Genomic DNA, 22,392 nt, shown 5'->3' on the forward strand with positions numbered 1-22,392 from the left:
GTGTATTGGATTTTTTTCTGATTATCACCATGGCATTCAATATTTAGATCAAAAACTACAGAAAAAATTCATTTCTTCTCTTAAATATGTTAACCTATAAATCTTTTAAAATGAAAACAGCATACAAATATTGTCCTTCTATTTCAGTTAAGAAAACTGAAAAGTGCATGCAAACTCTTATAAGACTAGAATAATTACCTAGACCAGACAAATATCAATTATTTGTGGCACCTGGAGTGAGAGATTTGATTTATTGAAATATTTTAAAGGTCTTACTTTATTATAAATATATTCAAGACATGGAAATGAAAACTACATAATACTTTTTCATTACTTTCAAAAAAAGAGAAAATATTCAAATTACTCAAAATAAGCAAAAAATTAAAAGTATTTCACCCTTAGTTGTAACAATCTTGTTGGATTATACTATTTTATATTTCTAGAAAATGTTGGATATTCTCATTTTTCAGCAGACCAGGTATAACAGGTTTATTGAAAAAAATATTTCCTAAAAGAACTTTAGGTATTTTTACATGAAAAAGAGAGGAGAAATAATGGTATTTTCTGAGGTAGTTTTAAATTTGGTACAGAGAACATGATTATATTAATTGCAAGTCATATAAGAAAAAACCTGAAAGTGGTATTTACAATAAATTCAGTAACAAGCAGCTTCCACATCTGTCTTTTCATACACCTCCTAGCAAGATGATAAGAACAGTAAAGGCTTTCCATGAAAAGAAAAAACCCACCAACACCCACTACAAAGAAACACACCAAAGTTTCATGGGTTTGCTCAGAAGCTTTTGTATTGATTTGTATCTAGTTGGAAAAACAACAAAGCAGGGCTTAAGCACTTTAATCTCCTGTTTTCTTTTCACACTGTGTTGACATTCAATATTCTCCAAGTGTGGCGCTGAAGTTACTGACCACTATTACAAAATATTCCAAAATTGCAATTACTAGATAACCTCCCCCCCATTGAAAGGCTGTGTGCAACCCTGCCACATTCATTTCAATGGAGTCAATATAAAAATTCCATTAAATTAAGTTAAATAATATTTCAGTTTTGTCTGTATTACAGATTTGAGGTGGTGACATAGAAGAAAGCAATGAATTGTGGCTAACACTGGACAACCTCTTCCCCAGTGAGTGCTTTACTATGGAAAACTGATCTTACTAGGAGAAAATCAATAATCTGGTGCTGAAAACTCCTGTCAACCACTGATATAGTCACATACTGACACCATGTTTGAGGATATTAATAGCAATTAGGACCCATCCCACTTATTTTGGCTTTCTGCATTCATGCATATTTGATTTTTAGGTTTTGAAACTTATCAAATCACAAGGTCTCCAAATCACAGCTATCTGCAGAAGACACAAACCCTGATAATAATGAGCTAAATTTTTCTTCTTAATTCATATCAAAAATTACTCTATCTAAAGTCTAGTTTTGACCTTCTGCTAGTTTAAATATTTATTTCACCTTTATTGTATAACAGATTCAGTTGAAAAAATAACTTAAAAAATTAGATTTATTAATCAAGATTCTGAACCACACAAACTGAGATGTAAAAAAAATATTTATCGGAACATATTGAAACAACTCAAGAAACATAGCCTTTACAAGAGAGTGAGAAAAAGAGGGATAAACCAGAATGATATAGGAAAACACATCATCACACAAATGGTGTCCCGTTAGATTTCTGAAAAAGAGAAGTAGCACCAAAACAAGAAGCTTACTAGATAGCTTCCTGAAAAGCTGATAATACCTGATAACAAGTGCCAAGCTCTCTTCCATTGGCTGTGAATGACACCATTCCAGTAGCCAGGTCAACAAAGCATCCAATTTCTATATCGACATTACTGCGACCTGATCTCTGGGAATTAGCAATTACATCTCCTCCCCAAACCATGTAGCAGTTGCTGCGCTTCACACTGGAAGAGCAAGAACAAAGCAGAGGTCACACTGAACTTGCTGGAGATAAACTTCTCAATGGAGGAATACTTAGAGATCCTCAAAGGTGCTTGTTATGCTTTTAGTTTATTTTATTTTTATTAACAAACCTTCTTTTTTGTAATGTATCAGCACCATTCACGCTAAAGAGACTTTTTTTAATAGCTTTGAAAAAATTTCACAGGCTTCTGTGTGCATTTGTAAGTTATAGTAAAACAAAGGGGTTCATCAGCACAGAGTAAATATAGATATTAAAGAAGCGTCTTTCATTTAAAATTCTTTCCAAAGAAATTTTCTTTCTAATAGAACATTAATGATAAATTCACTTTAACATGTCCACATAAAACATACTCATATACAAATGAGCACAGAAAACTCACATTATATAATCAATTTTCTCATAAGTTTAAATTAATTTTTAAAATATCATCAAGCTTATGAACATCTGACCTTTTAACAATGGTATTAAAATAAAAACTTTAATAAGCTATAAATAATTCCATACCTTTCATGAACTCTGCCCCTCTCATCACCTAAAGTAACTGTCACTGTACAATTTTTATTTAGGTCAAAATTCTCACTGTAAAAATGGTAGTCTGGTGTTACCCAGCCAACCCAGACACAGGATGGGTCTTGGCCAGCAAATATCCGTAGTGAGTAAAAATACTGAAAGGGGGAAAAGAGAATATTAGTAATAGAAATCTAAAGTGTTTTATCAAGGAATACTCAAATAGTGATTTTTTTAAAATCCCCTCTTTATATCAAATAATAATAGTAATAATAGTAATTCACATTATTCTAGTAAGTCATTTAAAACACTCATAGATTAAAAAGACAGACTAGTGTTTTAATATGTTTACACAAGTTGCAAGACATGCGACTCTGGACATCATTATTTAAAATCAGTGTTATATCATAGAAAATTATTAAAAAGGCTTCTTTCAACAGATCAATTTCCAATAGACATGCTGCCACAAATAAATCTACTTCAAAACAGAAGAACTAAGCATCTCAACATATTTACTTACTGTAGTAGAAGGAGGAGCAATTTCTTGGCTGTGCTTTCTACAGATAAAGGAAAATCCATAAATAATTAAAAAAAAAAAGTTTAAAAATTAGTCATTATTAGGCTAAGTATACTTAAAAGCCAACTAATGTAAATTAAGTACCTAACTAGTTTGCTTGGTACTGAGTATGCATTAGCAAAGACTGTAAAGGATACAAATCTACAAGTAAAATAATTGATTGCAGTTAAGGTAGAGAGTGGGAGAAGAGGCAGATTTGCAGCAGTTAAATAGAGGTAACTCTGAAAGGTGCAGGACACATTAATACCTGGTATCTTTAAAAAAACGTCCCACAATCTTTTTTCTTTTAATGTATTAGGCACTTTTCTAGTAACAATGAGCTATTGAACAATAATTTGGATGAGCAATAATCCAATGGGCAAAAGATTCTCAGCTAGGTTTCCAGCCTAGCTTTTTCAAATCATAATAATTCAGAAAAAAATGGACCTGCTTAGGCAAAGATATATAGACCTTGTTCTTGTCTGGACACAGCATTTTGCAGCAAAGGTGGCTTATAAAACCATAAAGAATAGAAAAATCTGAGTAGCACACATTTTATGATAATCTGTGCTTAGTGCACAGAAATTTGAAGTAAACAATAATAAAAAATAATATAATACATTTACACCGAAAGCACAAAATAGGATAACTAAAGCCAAGTCTAACCGTTTTTGGAAAACATCAGATGAGGCATTTTCCACACCCATGCCGAAGTTGAATGATGAGTGGAACTCAACGGGCATACTCAAACGACAATATATCATGTCTGAATTGCTGTTCTGTGTGCCAAATGTTTTGTGAGTAACTTTTAACCGAGGTGGACTGTCAATGGTTCCATCAATTCTCCATATCTAAAAATAACAGAAATATTTGTAAATAATACTATCCAAAAAATGATGAAAACTTCCATTAAGCAACTAGAGGATGAGAAAATTTAAGGTGCTAACTTAAGTTCTTCATAATTAATTATCTTCAAAACTATGCAGCTTTGTTCTCTGACACTGAATTTAACCTGAAGAGCAAGAGAAGCAAAAGATTCAGTATATCCTGACTACAGTAAATATTTTCAAGATGTTCCATTCAGTAGTAAAAAAAAAGTACATAGTTTATTGAACTAATTCACTTTGATTACACAAATCATTGAAAATCTGCATCACAAGAATCAGTAATTTTCTACCACAATTAGAAGAAATATCAATTAGAATTGTTTTGAGGGTCATTATGGACGTTGAGTCTGATATTATTTTCCCTTGCTGAAAAAGTGAATTTTCAAACTCAGGGACATTCCAAACACTTTTAAAGACAGAAATAGTGATGAAATAATCCTGATAAAATGAAAAAATGGTGAGATAATTTAGTTGGAATTCAATGAAATTTATTGTGCTTAAGAAGGAAATATTCAGAGACAAGCATTAGAAAAGAATTGGCTACACCTAAATTAAGTTAAAGTAAAACTAGAGAGATTAGAGTGAAAAATCTCTTCAGGAATTCAAACTTATCATTTTGGAATATATCAATATGGAACAATTTATAAAAAATACAGAATATAATATTCTGCTCTAAGGCAGATTAGTCAGGGTGTTTTGGAATTCCTATCACTGCATCATAATGAAAGAATCTTCAACACCACTGGTACATTTAAATGTCTTCAGACTTAAGTTGAACAATTTTCAGATATTTAATAAAAATTTATAGTTGGGAAGGTTTAAAAAGTAAAAGCACATGTAAGATAGAATAAAAAAAACCCCCATAACTAACGTGTTCCCAGTAGGTAACCACAATATAAATTAGTAAGTCATACAATAAACCAGATAGGCATATCCATAGGAATCCATACTACCATAAATGAAACAGAAGACAGACAAGATCATCTAGAATTATCTAAGTGTGACTTAATAGAGTTATATGACAAACTATCTGATGACACTAAGTATTAGTAAGGGTTTAATGTCTCAGCTTGCTAAACAAACAGTCGTTGAACAGGTGTCTCCCTGACATGTAATGTTACCTTAATGTGAGGATGATTTTTTGGCACATTGACAAATGTTGGTAAGCGTTTACTAAACCACATAGCAACATCTCGGTTCATGTTAACAGCAAAAGGTTCAAAACCTTCTTGGAGGCCACACATTGTGTAATACTTGAATGTACTGGCATCCATTCCAAGGTTCATGCGACCAATCTGAGACAGGCCCAGTGCACAAATTGGAACAAAACCTAAAGAAAAAAACCAAATAAAACTTAACAGTAACTTAGTGTAAAACCATTTAGTTTAAAACCATTCTTTATTTTCAATCCATCTAATGTGAGCTAAAGTTTAGCTCCTACAAGTAATGCACATGAAGTGATGACAAGTAGCAAGGATTTAAAGCAACCTTAAATACTAATGTCTAAGTTCAATATAATTGCTACCAAAACCCCTGAGAACTTAGGCACTGTTCCATTTAATTTGTTATCTTTCTCATTTTCAGACTAATAAACATGGCTTTATATAACAAGCTGGATACTGGAAGCTAACCTTGTCTAGATCAAAGTTATTAACAAAAGTTAAGTATAATCTCAGAGGGCACCAAATTGTCAAAGGACTTTGAGATGAATTTCAGGTACCTCAATACATTTGTTTAAAATTTACTTTATCATCAGTAGGTACAATTTTTTTATTTTTTTTATTTTTTGCCAGCCTTCATTCCTCCATCATTCACAAGGGACAAACACACACTCCTTTAATGCTAGCATTTTTATGACTCAACTTTTTAATCTCCATATACTTTTAGACAGAGTTGAAAGGCTGTTGACTTATTTCACCATTTCCCCAAGAAACAGAATTTGGAGCAAGATTAGGGAAAAGCCAAAAGTTCAACCTCTAAAGGAGACATTTTGTCTCCTGAACTTTAAGACTTCAGTGCATCTTTGTTAAGGCAGTCTCTCATTCTCTACCTTTATAAAAACTCTATCAATGGCAAGATCAAAGAAGAACAGTGAGCAACTGCAAAGTTTTCTGGCAATTCCTAATAGGTATGAAGCTATTACTGGTTGGAGGCGATACACTTACAAAGAAAATGTCAATGAAAACATAAAGCAAAACAGTTTGAAAATATTCACAAACTCTTTTATTACAGTCATGTAGATACTACTTTTTGAAAAACCAAAAGCCAAAAACAGAAGAGGAAAAATATCCCAGAAAAATGGGAAATTTGGATAATTATGAATAAGACAGAGGAAAAAAAAAAAAATTAGAATCAAGTTGTGTTGCAAAGATCTTTCTTTTGATGCAGACTCTCACTGCACAGTACTCATTTTGTCCTTCACAGACATGAACATAGTATATTTATGCTCAAGTGAGATTATCAGAGACTGCATTTTCAGGTTTTGGAAAATTTTCAGGATGCTTATTATTACCACTTCTTAGAACTGAAGTCCTGCAAGAAAGCCTAGCAACAGGGAGAAAATTTATCCACTCTGACTGCTGAAACCCCATTAATGTGGCTAAAGGAGTAAAGAAATTCAGTTTGTGCCACACAAGCACTCCCAAAATAAATTTTTATGGAGTTAATGTATTGCACAGTCTGAAGGCTCACATCAGTGAAATATGATTTCTTAGTTCACTGAGTCATAATGACAGACTAGTTTTTCTCTCTGTTGTATTGTTTTGTCTTCTAATAACCATGTGACTATAAAGGGGAAGTTACCATTTTCTATTCCAAAGTCAGCAAACGCAAGTTCAGAACCTTTACTGGTTATAAGCAACTCTCCATTCAGAGTAAATATGATTGACTTGTCATCCAAGTTTATCATACAACCAACCACGTCTCCTGGTTGCCAGCTTCGTCCAAAGAATCCGCTGCCTTGATGCCAACACTGGCCCTAAATGGAAAACCAAGTAAATAAATACAGTGCTAAAACTAAAAATGAAATGCAAAATAAATAGAGAAGCCTAGGTGTTTTATTTTCCAGGATCTCAAAATAATTTGCAAACAGTATTGATCATGACTTTGCCTTAGACATAAGAGGGACATAGAGCAGCTAAGGCACCCTAACTTCAGCAATTTGGAGCCTGATAATTACTGTTCATTGAATTCAGCTCCTTACACACAGGGTCATTATTATCCTTCCAGTTCTTTAGGAGTCAAACTTGGGAAGAAAAGACATGCAGAAATCTGATAAGTCAGAAAAAGGAAAAGAAATTGTGGTTCTCTCAGTTAATGAAGAACCTCTTTTTGGTTTTTCTAAAACATCACTTATAAAAAAATGGAAGTGAATGCTGTATCTTTTTTACAATTATGACAGACTTCTGTACTTAATTGGATATAGCTTAGGAAGATACATGTAAAACAACACTTCTTTGTTAGCACAATCCCAAGACCAGAACCAAAATGGAGCTACTATCCAATGTGTGAAAGAGCTCAGAGATATCTTCATATGAATCAAAAACATTCCAGTAGCTGATGTGGAGTATACAGAGGAAACCTATGCTGTAGTTCTCTGCCTAGTCTGTTCATAGGTAAAAAAGAGGTGAAGGTGTACTGACTTTGCTTCCTTCAAATACAAATGCTTGGTCATCAGCTCCCAACTCTATGTCAGGTCGACAGGCTGGCCTGGCCCAGCCAACACGCATATCTCCACCTGTCACAGCTTCAAACTCAAAGTACCACTTTCCAGACTTCACTGCATAGGATTGTTCTACTCTGAAAAATCGTATCTTGTCAATGCTGACTTTTTCCACTGTTTGGTCAGCTGTAAAAATAAACAGAGAAAAAAACCTCCACTTTTAATAATAAAATGAAACCACAAATGTCACTAAAAAAGGCAATAATTCTTATTGAAAATACATACCCATATCTTGGTCAGGTGGCTCAATACTATAACCATAGCCTGCAAATGTTCTAACAGCTTCACGGAGGCTGTCTCTGTTTGATTTTTTAGTACGTTCATCTAATAATGCATATGGCACTAGCCGAGGATTACGTTTGTTCTTAAGATCCTAAAAGGGATTGTAATAAAAAACAACTAGAAGAAATGTCTGTTTAGACATCACAAAGACTTTGAATAATGAGACAGAATGTACTTTGGCATCATGTAATGATTACAGAAGAGAAACAGCATAATGAAGAAGAATTCTCTGAATGCAAGCTCAATTAATTTTCTGTTAATAACACTGAAAACCTAAATATATGAACAAATGAGAAGAATGGAAATATATTCTCATATATCCAGCAGCTGCAACCATACAGGTCTGACAATCCAGGCTTTTATAGATAGGGCTTTTTTTCCTGCTCCCAACCCCCTCCGGCTTTTCCTTAACTAACACTCCCTCCCAAATTACGTTCTAGAATAAAAAATCTCACATTCTTTACTTATTGCAAATGCATGTAAAGAAGTTCCTACCTGTTGAATGCCATAGGTCCATCCTTGCTTTATTCTGTCTTTTGCCCAGACATTATGTGCATTTTCTGCTAGTCTGTCAACTAGAAATTCTTGAGAAGGTAACAATTTCACTTCAGAAAGATCAAGAGGGGCAGGTTTATATCCATTTGACATCATGTAACTGTAAGTCAACAAAGCAAAACAGAGTCAAGATATCCCTATTACGGCATTTAAGTTTTTCTATGAGGCGTTCATAGGGTGGAAATAACTGTCTCCCTCCACTTTTTAATCTCCTACTCTCCCTTTCCTTTGTAAAAGTCTTCCATTGCATTTGGTCATTTACTAGGATATAAATTGGATTCTAGCAGACTGTCTCATTTTCCAATTACTTGCACAATAGCTAATTAAATGTGACTCAGATCAGTATTTACATGCCTAAATGGTTGCTATAAAGCAACAAAGTTGTTATTGAATGACTGCTTTTTATATATATTTTTTATATTTGCCATTTAAATATTTCAAGTAATTTCTATTTTTAAGATCTGTATGATGACTTCTTATGAAACTTTTATGTTTTATTAAGTATGGTATTTTAATTAGCTATTATTATTATTTAATTAGTTATTCTGCATTACCATTTTTTTCAAACAGATGAAAACATTTTAGCTATTGTTATTGCCACTTTTTCACTGAATAAAAAGTTTAATAATTTTTCAGCAGTATCTATTATCTTCTCCAACCCTTCCATATTGTATAAGGATTGCCTGCCCTTTTAGACAAATTCAGACTCTCTTTTGCCCAAATCAGGTAGTTTCCATTAATTGGGATGTTTCATATAAGCAATAGGTATTTTAACAAGAGAATAATAGCAAACAGTATTATGATAGACTTTCTGCAGTATGAACCTTTAGAATAGATCTGTTTTACTTTTTTTAATTAATGCCATCAACTGGATCAAGATTACCACCTCTCATGTCATAAAACTATGTATTTTACTGCTCTCTTTAAACAACTAACTTTGTTTCTCATGGCTAAATTTCTTTCAGGAAGAAAAAGACATATGGTGGGTTGATAAACTGATGTGAAATGGCAGGTGTCCAACTTGCTGTTTCTGTCTCCTATGGTAAAGTGGTAAACCCTCTTTCAAGTAAATACTTTTACCATCATATGAATAGAATCCATCATATGAATAGACTGTTTACTCTGAGACAGAAAAGCACTGCAGTGTTGTATTTAACTTTGGAATCTCTGTTCTAGGGTGATGTAACACCACTACAATTGCCTGTGGTTTAAGTAAATGACTGTTTCAGTCTCTGAACTACTTCAGGAGGTGATGTAGCACAGCAGTATTCACATTCCAACATCATCACAGTCAAGGTAATGGCCTAACCAGGGATCTGTAAGACCTTATCAGGTATGGGGTTCATATCCAGCATTCTTCAAATCAAATTAAAATATTTTATATTTATAATAAATATTATAATATGTAACCGTTACCATAAGGTACATACTTTTTAGGAAGTTTGACTTTTTTGAGATCTTCCTCAGCTGCTGGATGAGCATGAACAATGTGACATCCAAGGGCCAAAAGGGTTCTGGCATAAAAATGGCATTAGTGAAACACAACATTATAGTTCTCATGCATTGTATAAATACGCAGAAGTAATTATATTTAAAAAACATGGAAGTAATCCAAAATAATGGTATTTAAAAGCCCAAATATTTTAATTTATCAGAAATAATAAATAAGCCCTTCAAAGACTAAAAAAGATTAAAAGTCAAAAGACTAAAAGGCTTGAGATTTCTACCACTTTATTAAAATCAACAGGATTGGGTGGTGTTTTTTTCTTTGTCTCTCCATACAGACAAAGTTTTCCTACATCAGTCTGATTGGGTTCCTGGGACTTCTAGTAAAGTTAGCAGAATACCTTTGGAGGAGATATATGAATGGCTTATATATCTTATAACAGTATAATACACTTGAATAAAAAAAATTTAAAACTTCATTATTTTTTCTGTTTAAATCTCACTTGAGGGTTTCAGTTGACATTTGTAGGTTATAATTCTTCTCTGTCTCAGGCAGTTTTGAGAATTCCACAAGACAAGGATGATGCCTTTTATTATCATCCCGTATCTGCAAAAGAGTAACAGAAAAGAGTACTTTCCTGATAGAATCAAGAATCACAGTAAAAACCCAGTAAATTCTTTGCAGTAATGAAGTCAGTATAAGCAATGCCATTTACTTTTGTTCAATGTCACCTACTCATAACTATATAAATCTCCTTTTCCCATGATTCATTTATAATGCATACTATAAATACTCCTCCATAACTAATGAAATAACAAAACAAAGGAATTTGAACGCTTAAAAAAATCAGTAAAAAAGTTAATACCCCTGTCTCCTTCCAGCTTACATGGTCACCTGTTGCTGCTAATGTACAGACCATCACTGCATACCCTGTTCAAATTCCAAGTCCAGCCTTGGGCTGGCAGGAGACTTAACCTAATACAGGTGACTATACCCACACAGGTCATTCAAAACGTACCTTGCCATATGTCCAGCCTAGTTCTATTTTATTCATTCCCCATAGTTCATGGATATTTTCAGCTAGTTTGTCCCTGATCTTTTCAAGATGAAAAGGAAGAGCAACCTAAGAAAAGAGCATAACAATTCAGAAAGTAAGAAGAGGTTCCAGGTTCCACACCTTATATATCCAAGATCATTTAGTTACTACATCACAACAAACAATTGAAGAATTTCTAAGAAAGATGGAAGATTTTAAATTGTGAATTTAAATTTTGAGCAGACATATGTTATGGATCCCATTATTGCAAACTTCACATACCTGACTGGTGTCTATTGGACAAGGGATAAAAGAAGCTTGTGAGAGAAATTGTGTTGTACCCAACAAATCCCTCACTCCTTCAAAATCCCTTTTATATTCTTTGACTGGTTCCAATTTCATCTTCTCTTTTGGAAGCAATGCTTCATAACAGGGAGCATAGCCAGCAGGAGGCAGAAATTTAAACTCGCCATGACGTCCGCCCAACAAGAAACGAACTCTGCAATTTTCAACAAAGCAATTAGTCTTAAATAGGCAGCATATATTATCATTATGAATAAATAATGTAGAAGCCTGAGCATTTATTTTACTACCATTTACAAAAAGACACGTGTGCTTCACGTTTTGGCAAACACCAAAGGGTTACCACGCATTCATACTTGCAGATACTGTCAGTAAAACCATCATGTACCCACTATTCTTTGAAAATTTGTTTTGGCCAAAGCAAAACTGATTATTCAATGTAGTAGCATATTTAAATATTTCTCATTTAAAATCAAATGGTTGTAAACTGTGATTTTAAAAACGAATTTAAGGGATTTGGAAACGCAAATCTAATTTAAATTGTTAAAATTAATGGTTTAGTTACTCTAAAAATACTCTTGGGACTATTGATACATCACTTAAAAGTTTTAAACTTACTTCTCAGTGATCACATACAGACAGTTTGGCATATGAGAGAAATGAAAAAAACCAAACAAAGTACTCAAACCATAATACATTAAGAAAGCAAACAATATTGTACCAAATATTACAACAATGAATGAGTTCCAGAAGCACAACTAAGATTCCTTGTAAACGCCTAAAATGTTATTTTTCTCCTCAGATATAGATTTTTCATATAAATTTAAGAGTATACTGGGCAAAACAACAAATACAAAAACTATCCAGCTGCATACTTTGTTCCTCAAGTGGGAAAACTCTAGAGGTAAGAAAAACACAGAAATGTTTAAAAAAAACCAAAAAACAAAAAGCTTGTTAGCTCTAGGAATTAGCCACTACATTTGTTGTGATGGGATGACCAGAAGCCTATAGGTATATTAGAACAGATCAACATATAAACATATAAATATATTTTGTTAACATTTTTCAAAATAGGAGAAAAACAAAGAGTCCAGTACACCCTCCTTGACTCATAAACTCAAGATTCCCATGTAAAAATATTTCTTCTGGTAGTAATAGACACAGATGATGACATACATCTGCTGTTAACATCAGCCACTATAAACTACAGAGGAAAAAGGTCTCTCAGAATATAAAAGCAACATCAAACAGGAACTAAATAAAAAAGAAAATTATTACACCAGTTTCGGCAGATTTCTTACAGTAAAAAGTAATTAACATTTTCAAAAGATTTGTATTTATGCAGTTACATAGTAGGGTCACTCCTGGGGAATAAATGAAATTGATTTACTAAACTTTTCCCAGCCCTCCTTTATTATGTTTGATTCTACAGGAGATCTTCTGAATTCATTGAACATAGACAACAATATAAATTGAATACAGTAAGTTTGAATCTCTGTATTTTAGCTATAGAAGAGGTAAGAAATGGGCAATATTAGTAAAGAGATTCCAAAACTGCTTCTCATCAGTTCTGTTTCCCACTGTGAACACAGTATCAGTTTTCATGATGATTTAGATTTTTTACTCCCTGCTGAGAAAGCCAGTGAGAGCTTTAATTAGAGCCAAATATGGTGCTGTGTTTCTAACATGATTTTTTCACTGATAATTGGAATGAAACAAAATTAATTTCCCCTAGGTCACCGAATACCCATAAAATAATACTGTCCAGACACTGTGATTTGGTCAAATAATTTACAGGCTCACATTTCATTTTTAAGTGAAATCATCACTGAACAAATGATTACTTCCCTGCCTTCCTCCCAGCTGCTATTTGGGCAGAACTGCAGCAACAAAGCAGAATAAATCATAGTAGAATTTGGGCAATATTTTGTGTGATAAGACAGCAATGAAAACAATTAAAATTAAGTTGTACTTACTTTACACCTGCTGATAAGCTCACAACAGGGAAGAAAAACCCTTCTGTACTGAAGTTCTCAAACATTCCCTGTACAGGCTGTCCATTAATGCGGAATGAAATGCTGGGTACACCTAAATCCAAGCAGCAGCTAACCACATCATCAGATGCTAATAAATGCTGATTGACAGATGCTACAGCTCTGGGTACCCGACCTAGGATAAAAGTATTTAGGAATCAGAATATTTAAGCAGGCTTGTTTTTTAAAAATTATTTATTCAGCCATTTCTAATGGAGCATGTTATGATGCCTCCTAGTCTTCTTCAAAAAAAGATAATTTCTGACATTGGATAATTGTTCAGTAGTGTTGAAATAAAATACTGAGTTATGTGTGTCTGCACACATATTTTTAATACAAAACCCAATGCTAGAACAATGTTAATATAATTGATAAAGGAAACACTCTTAGATTATTAATTATTAGAATTAATGTCATAAAATTTACTTCAGTGTATTCATATACAGTCTCATTAAAATACACCTTTTATTTGCATGGCCCCACTCTATTATTTTTCAGAGCAAATAAAGAATACCTAGATGGATATGGCATTTAAAGTTACTGAGAAATATGGGGAAACTAAGGATTTTGTCGACATGCCTTGAAAATTGCACATTAAAACATAAGCCACAAATTGAACAAACTAAAGAATAAACATCATTTACTGTGCTTGCAAGAGAAACCTGGAAGAAAAAATAATGTGCTAGTTCATAATTAAATACTCTACACACAAGCACTAAAAAAATGAAGTTGGCATTAGCATAACAATTATTTTTTATTGACAAAACTTTTGCAAAACTATCAAAATTTTAATTCAATTTGTCTGATCTTTCAACAGGTTTCAAAATAACTGTCATATTCCTTCAACTGTAGATTCAAAGTAAAATAATAGTGCAATTGTCAATTTGTATAGAATTAATTTATCTGAGATTCATGCATCCATTGATTTTGGACAAATAGAATTAAGTCAGTATTGATCTAGATCTGGAGAATACCATTCTGTGTTCAAATTCATGAAAACAGAAGCAATCTGCTAGAAAGCCTAATTGGTATAATTCAATATTGGCTAACATCTCAGTCAAGAAGTCTGATTTGAACTTCTAAACAACTTAATGATAACCGAGATTTCTGAACGTAACTCACTATAAAATAGCATGTTATATACATATAAAGAAAGGGAAGATAAAAGTAAGTAGATGTTAAAAGTGGTGGCTCACAAGTACTCACCAGACCACAGATGAAGGCCATCAAACCCAAAAGAGTAGAGGTCATCACCAACGCCATTGCCTCCCCATCCTTCCCCACCTCCAGGATAGGGGGCATAACCTGAAGTAGAGGCCCATCCAACTCGTAAGTGGGTGGGTTCTGCCGTCAAGAATGGATCAACCTGATCAATTATTAACTCAAAGTACCACTTCTTGTATTGTGCAGAGCCCTCAGCAACACCCAAAAATATGTTTGGTCTTATGCTAAGAAAGAAAATGTAAGCCAGTTAGTGTAAACATGAAGTGTGACATAGGAATTATATTACTGTATAATTGTCAAATTCACTTTACAAGTATGATACAAGTGTAGATAATCACACTTTGCTTATAATATTTTAAAAAGTGAACCATTTTGTATAAATTAATAATGCTGCTGTAGAATCATCTTCTAAGGTAGAGGTTCCATGCTTTGAAAAACTTACAGTCAAAAGAGGAATTACAAGATCATTTCCTAAAATCAAAAAATCAGAAGTGAGGTTGCCCCAAAATCAAGTCTCTCTTTAATCACATAAGTACTTCAGAGTACGTTTACATACTCTGTGCCCTGTTTTGGCTCAGAAACAAGCAACTTTCATGTATCCACTTTAGAACAGTTCTGATTATGAATTAGCAATTTCTAATTGATCCCAGGTTCCATACAAACACCATATTGCCAGTAAAGATGGGGTTTTTTTCAGAAGTTAATACAGAATACATTATTACTTCCTAATATTGAAAGCTTTGGAACATTTCTTCGGTTACAATTAATTATTCAATAAATATTCAATTAATTATTGTAGATATGGAAATTCAAATTTTTCTAATGTAACAGTAAAACATATCACTATACCTTGTCACATCATTAATCAAACGTGTTTGCAAAAGTAAGTCTCTTCTAGGCAGCAAATTGTCACAGATCAAATTTTGATTGGCACGGACTGCAACTCCATTACAGACGCAGAGAGAGCAAAGCACATCAAGAACCTTAAACGAAAAATCAGAAGAAGTAAGATAAGGGCAGCTAGGAGCATACACTATTATTCAGTTGTCAGCTTAATTTACATTCAGAATAGGCCTAAAGGAAGGGATATAATATACATGATGGTTTTCTATATACTTTTCACATATTTGGACCAAGTGTAGTCTATAGTACTCATAGAGGACATCAAACATTTGGGGAATATAAAATCAGAGCAGAAGGTTTGAGAATGCATCAAAAATCTTTCTTTAAAATTCCTTATTTTCATTTTGATCAGAAAAAACAAAGTTAAAGCAGCTGTATGTCAATTCCATAAGACAGTTTAATTAAATCTCATTTAAAATTTAAATATAAAATTAAATTCCTTGATAAATTTTCTGCAGCCCAAAAAACATCCTGTGGAAATAGTGGATAATTTTCAATGGCAATGATCTGACTGCTTATGTGTCTCTTCTGGAAAGAATGTTTTCAATTTAATAAATAATCAATTTATCCATAAAATGAAAAATGCTTTAAAAGTTCACTATAAAGCAAAACAGAATTTCAGAAAGATGTTATTCTAAAACTTCAGATTTCTATTTTTTGTTTTAGCTTGAGCCTGAAAATTGAAATAGATTGATATCATTCTTCCAGAGTACTGGAGCAAGAGGTTTTGGAAGTGAGAACACAACAACATAATGTTGCTTTATGCTGAGGAACAAAGCTGCACGCTTTCACAAAGAAACCAGAGAAGTGTTCAATGTGTACTTGACCTCTGACAAACAGTCTTGGAGCAATGAGCCCAAGTGGTCTAAATTGCTACACACCACCTGCATGACCAAAGACACACCTTCACACCATTATGTTATTACTATTGGACAGCTCCAGAAACAGCAGAATATAAAATTCATTTTAGCTATTCCTCTTGCCTGACTAGTGAATTTCACATAAACCCACTATTAACAGCTTATGCTGTTTAAGCTAATATATTTGCTTAAACACTTTTCTATGTCCCAGCCCATGCATTTTCCTTTCTACCACCTCTGCTATTGGGCAGAAACCATCTAGCAGAAGGATAAAGGTAATTCTTTAAAGAACATAACATAAGCTCTGACCAGTACTCATCTGTAAAGCATCTTAGTAACATTAATGATTACCAGCAACTCTGACTTTACTTAAACAGCTTACATGTAATCTCAGTGAATTTGCTGACTCTATTTCTGACAGAAGACTTTTCATTTAAAAAGTCCTTCAACACAATAATTTCCAGGACTATTTTCTCATTATTTTTCTTATTTCCTAAATCTCAACAGACTTACTAATCTAGCAGGAGAACAAGATACACTGTGAAATAAGAGATAAATTCATTTCTTCCCACTCTTCATGACTTGCTGAGGTATAGTCAAAGACACTACAAATAGAAATTAACAAATCCATTACCCAGAATAATTCTTCTCCTAGGTACATTTTCTGTTTCTACTCTAAGTTCTCAATATGAGATCTACATTGAGATGTTTCAGACAAAAAGTTCTTCCTAGGTGACTGGCATAACACAGTAACCTTGCTAAGAGATAAAAATGGTAAGCTAAACTTCCTGCTGTAATTTAAACTTTTTTTCTTATGCCTACTTATATTAGTTCATACTCCTCAACCACGTTTAAAAGTTCTTTTCTCCTTTACTGTATCTGTAGTTGGCTAGGCTCTCTCTATTAGTGATTTACAAGAGAAGGTAATTTCAGCTCACTAAAACTTTCTCTGTTCTTCCTCGAGGTTATCAGTCTTTCAAATAAAAATTTTAATTGAGGAAGGAAACTCACATCAGAAAATCACACAAAAACCTATATCTTCGTCTGTGTTGTGATGTCATCCTGGTGGCAGCCAGAAACTCTGTTCACTTTCTTCTATCATAATAAATTGCATATTGATGTCTAAATTAATTTCATCCAGTATATCTTCTGGAAACTCAGGGGTTTTTCTTTCTTCAGAACACCTGTGTTTTCAGATATTTGGATTATTTTTCTGCTTTCTCAATTTTTTTTTCTTTTCTGCTACTATTATTATTACTCAAGCTAGGAATGACTTTGTAGGATATAGTTCTCTACACCTGTGGATAGTAAAGATAGTCCACGACTTCTCCAGAGCAAGCTATTCTGCCCACTTTCTTACAGCCACCAGAATACTTCATTTTCTTATCAAATCCAATGTTCTGACTAGTTACCAATATGTCTTAAATGTTTACTTCTCATACAAATTTTTGGTATTTGAAAATTGCTGAAAAGCAATTCTAGATTATACACTCTTTTAATATCAACAAAGAAATTTTGCAGGTGTACTTTAAGGTTATTTTATTCCCTTAAAGGTACTAGAATCAAATATTTCCATGTAGACATTTCTCATCTTTTTTCCCCCACAAATTATTGTAAGATTAATATTACATCCTTAGTTTTTCCATACCTTGTAATTGCGCCCATGTTTATCCAACAGTGAAATAATGGATTTGATGTGTTCCTCAGATATTAGATTTAAAGCTTCTGGGCTTTCAATCAAGATACAGTGCAAAACTTCCAAAATACCTATATGAAAACAATGCTGTCATTAAATCATCAGCACCACTGAATACAATCTAAAAGCTCACTAAATTAGTATCTTACAAGATGCTGTTTTCTCTGGCCTAAAAAGAGAAAGAAACCACTTCACAAGAGTAATGATATGAGCATGGGACATTAGGAATAAATGCATAATAAAAATGTTGACATCTCTTTTCTTTTGAATATTGCCACAACTCTAAAATCACTTGAGAAATTTGCAGGTTCAACTCCTTCTCAATGGAAGAGGTAAAGGTTTTAATAGGGACCACTGTATAATGTATCAATATTTTGTTGAATACTCCTCTGTAAAAAAAAGCTACATCTATATGGGGTTTATATGCATGCCACAAATATGTGTTATTTCATGGTACACTGCTTTTGATACTTTGATCCAATCCCTTAATTCAGCAGAATCACCTTCAACACTGGCTGTAGTATTGCACATAACAAATGTATTGAAGGAAAAAAAGTCATATGAACGTCTTTCTAAAATACATTACTTTTGTCAATTAAAATAACAAATAAACAAAAAACCAAAACCAACCAACAAAACAAACAAACAAACAAAAAGCAAAAACCCAAACCCCAAGAGTGTATTTGTTTTCCATTATGTGTTGGCTTCATGGAAAACTGGTCTGTCAATAATGTAAAACAGGCATTGATAGTCAATTTACATTGTAAAAGTGAGTCTCACCTGAGGAAGATTCTAATCTGTCCAATTTGCTGATTAGCCAATCAAGGTTACAGGAAAATTGAGCACAGTTTTTTCTGTTGCCACGAATGAGAGCAGCTGGAAAAAACCACAAGGTATAATTTTATAACATGAGATTTCTATTTTAAATCAACAATGTTTATCATATGTATTATTTTAACACAATTTTTATAGTAACTCCATAAAACAATGAACAGAGAAGTCCATATATGAGCTTTTCATTACTTTGATTATCAGCAACTGACAATATCTAAGGAGCACACAGTTTTTGAATTGAAGGGGGTCCTACTGGATAAACAAGGATCTCAGCATAAAGTATGTTTTTTTTATATTTTATTTGGTTGCTAAATTTAAATAGAAGTTGTCCAGTACCCTTCCTTAATGTCAAGAAATGTCATGATCATGGGGCTGAAACATTTCTTTTTCTATTTCTTCCTAAGAAAGTGTGGGAAGAACATATGCAGAAGTTTGAGGTCAAGTGCAGATTAGGGATATTGGTGTTTAGTTCTACTTTCTGATTACAATGTTTTGGAATGCATAGCTTTTAGTCTTTCAGTAGTGCAGACTGCACTTTGAAAGTTCATCAATATTCAAGTCTTTCAAACAACACTGTTGGTTTTCTTCCTTCTAGAAGTCATAGATCAAAGGGGCAAAAAAAGTAACAAAAAACCGCCTTTTGTGTACAACTGTCTCAGTTTTTATTATGAAGCACAATAAATATTACATCAGAACAACTGTGTTCAAAATGTACCTGCAGATGAAAATCAAGATAAAAACCTGAAATAAGTCTACATAGTGCTGAAGAGAGTTTATTTTCATCCAATTTTTCTTTTGAATGCCAAGACTGTAGTAAAATGCAGCGATGGTAACTTTCTAGTTTCTAAGGCAATGACATTTCATCAGAAGCTCCTGCATGTCTGTTCTGTGTGAATAACCTCAAGCTTCAAAGCACTTCCCCTGGTTTCTTTTATACTTGTCAACTCTCAACATCCTTATTTCACTATGGCCGAGGACTACCTTGCTTTGTAATGAAAATAGGATGTATTTAATCTCCATTAGAAGATAAGATTCTCCTAAATGAGGAATAATGCAAACTAAGTATCAAATAAGAAATGTAAAGAACACACATATATGTACTTTTTCTGCTCTATAATTTTGGTCATTCTACAACACAGAAGCAGTTTGTTCTTGAATAGCAGTGCACTAGAAAATCTGACATTGATATTGAAAAAGTATTTCTTTTTATGTAACTATTTTTATTAACATTTAATTTTAAACCTCAAGTGACAAACATGTTAAGCAGACATGACTACTGCTTTTGGACTATTCTTCAGTTTCATATAAAAAGACTGTTTTCCAGTTTTTCTAATTTTTAAAATAATAATTCACATCTGTTTGTATATCACAGGTACATTTAAATTAAAAAAAAAGGTTTTGGCATGCTTCATAGATCTTTTTCCTACCTGAGATCTAATTCTCTGATGTATAATTCCTCAATAAACATTTTTCTCTGTAATAAATAGCAGTAACTGTATGGAAGAAATTCTGTAATTTACATAATAAACTGAACAATACTTAAAGAAAGTATTCTTTGGTGGTGAAGCAGCAAGTAGGATACCAAGCGTACATATTCTGGTTAGGGTTTTTTTTTTTTTTACATTAGTAGGTTTTCTAAGAACTTACCTAACAATTTGTAAAGGAGATTCAAAATTTCTTTCCATGATGTACCACCATGTTCTTCCCTTGCAATTCCTGCAAAATGAGCTGCGCTGTTGTAGTCGTTCAAGCGATCAATGCAATTTAGAACTAGTGCCAGCATTCCCTAAACACATGTGACAGAGAGGAAAGTGAATGCACATGAAAAAGCATTGGCTATTGCTTTTTAAATACCTTTTCTTATACAAATTGGAAGGTTGCATTATCTTCAATCAGGAAAATCCCAAACAACAAACCAATTGTGCTTAAAAGATTCGGATATGTATTTTTCTGTACAAAAAGAAGTAATTTTAGATAATGATTCACTACTGTTCCTTACACAACTAGGTATTATGCAAAATAAGGAATAAAATCTAAAAATAAGGGCTTTTACAATTTTAAAGGACCTTCTTTTTTACATAAAATTTTCTTTGCATAAGTAAGAAAACCTTTAAATTTAGATCTAAAAGAATTTTCACTGATTAAAAAAGGTGGAAATTTTACTACCAATAAATATCTGTAAACCAAAGAATTTTAAATACTGCAAGATATTTGTAACTTCACTTTGACTTCACACTCAAATGGTATTGAAAACCTGCAAGCAATTCAAATGTCTAAAAGCATCATAAAATGTATCTAGTATTTCTACAAAAATGTAATTATTCCATTTTCAGAGAGGAGCAATTCAACAATTATGTCATACATATCCTTCTCTGAAGCAGGCACTCTTAGATTTTCTAGACGTACAAAGTTACAGGCAGATATATCAGAAATAATATCCATTATGTTGGATGCAGGTTTTATTATTCATTTGGAGTATCCAGGTTTTATAAGTTCACAGAGAGGAAAAGAAAATTCTAATAAGATTCATTTAAAGATGATCAGAGGTATTAAGATCTAATTTTATTACAGAGTGTGTGGCTTGAGACAAGTTTTATATATATATATTTTGTTTGGTTTTTTTTTTTGGCCGGGAACATTACATTATAGATCATATGCATATATCTAGATGATAATATGCATACATCTAGATTTTTCTCAAAGTTTGTGAGACAGTACACTTAAGATAATGCAAAAATCCCTTTCTCTGTACCTCTTCTTTGAATAGATTTTGTCTGTTTTTGAGTGAGCGAAGTTTGTTTTGCTTATCTTCATGTTGCAGGTCTTCTTCGGGAAGCTGGAAGTAAGTGATCAGGTCTTGCAGAGTCTGAGCCATCTCCTCAACAGGCAGGGCAGTGGGTGATAGTGCTCTGTTGTTTCCACTATGGAAAACAAGACTGGCAGCATTAATAATTTCCCCCCTATAATTTACAGTGTTATGTAGCAGCCTATTCTCTTTTGGTATCTAAATCTTGTCTTGTTATGTGTATGACATGTGAATATAAGCAACAGATGATCCGTACTGAACATCATTCAAACATCTATTATTTGGGTGTCCAGCACTCAGAGCTTCCTGAACTGGAGCTGTATTTCCCTTTCTGTGCTGATATAAACAGAGAGAATGTTGAAAAATGAGAACGTTAAAAAACCCCCAAACAAACAGAAGAAGAAACAATATAATTCAGCAAAAAGAAGAAAAAGAGATGCAAGTTCATTTTCTACAGTAATTGATTTTGTTTAGACACTTTAAATCCCATTTAAGTTATAGGTGTGATATGCCATAACAGTAGCAGTTATTAAAGTTATACACCTACAGTCTTCTGGAAAAAGAGCACAAAAGTAGCAGGCAATCCTAAGTATGAATTTAATCTTCTGTATTTATTCCATATAGTAAGTAAAGAAGGGTGGGATTTAAAAATATAAAGCATTTCAAGGGATCTCTGTTGTCAGCAAAATAATGTCTTTTTTTGTTCAAGTATTTCCTTAATTTGGTGTTATAACCCAGTTTTCCACAGCTTGACCACTATAAATAGTATCATCTAGCAGGCACT

General features: G+C 32.9%; 1 protein-coding gene across 1 annotated transcript in view; it reads right to left on the reverse strand.

Moving 5' to 3' along the window:
* RYR3 (ryanodine receptor 3) overlaps positions 1-22,392 on the reverse strand; it is a 192,487-nt gene that overhangs the window by 99,406 nt on the left and 70,689 nt on the right. Inside the window, exons 14-33 of the mRNA XM_088167194.1 lie at positions 21,555-21,723; positions 20,450-20,588; positions 18,749-18,844; positions 17,921-18,039; positions 15,359-15,492; positions 14,492-14,733; positions 13,229-13,421; positions 11,232-11,448; positions 10,932-11,036; positions 10,416-10,519; positions 9,897-9,980; positions 8,407-8,566; positions 7,855-8,002; positions 7,550-7,755; positions 6,711-6,885; positions 5,030-5,238; positions 3,688-3,872; positions 2,986-3,022; positions 2,463-2,623; positions 1,773-1,938 (exon numbers count right to left, since the gene is read on the reverse strand). Of these exons, the coding sequence (XP_088023320.1) occupies positions 1,773-1,938; positions 2,463-2,623; positions 2,986-3,022; positions 3,688-3,872; positions 5,030-5,238; positions 6,711-6,885; positions 7,550-7,755; positions 7,855-8,002; positions 8,407-8,566; positions 9,897-9,980; positions 10,416-10,519; positions 10,932-11,036; positions 11,232-11,448; positions 13,229-13,421; positions 14,492-14,733; positions 15,359-15,492; positions 17,921-18,039; positions 18,749-18,844; positions 20,450-20,588; positions 21,555-21,723 (3,049 nt within the window). The remainder of the gene's footprint in view (positions 1-1,772; positions 1,939-2,462; positions 2,624-2,985; positions 3,023-3,687; positions 3,873-5,029; positions 5,239-6,710; positions 6,886-7,549; positions 7,756-7,854; positions 8,003-8,406; positions 8,567-9,896; positions 9,981-10,415; positions 10,520-10,931; positions 11,037-11,231; positions 11,449-13,228; positions 13,422-14,491; positions 14,734-15,358; positions 15,493-17,920; positions 18,040-18,748; positions 18,845-20,449; positions 20,589-21,554; positions 21,724-22,392) is intronic.

The sequence above is a fragment of the Sturnus vulgaris genome, chromosome 6 (assembly GCF_052056855.1).
Source record: "Sturnus vulgaris isolate bStuVul1 chromosome 6, bStuVul1.hap1, whole genome shotgun sequence".
Classification (NCBI taxonomy): domain Eukaryota; kingdom Metazoa; phylum Chordata; class Aves; order Passeriformes; family Sturnidae; genus Sturnus; species Sturnus vulgaris.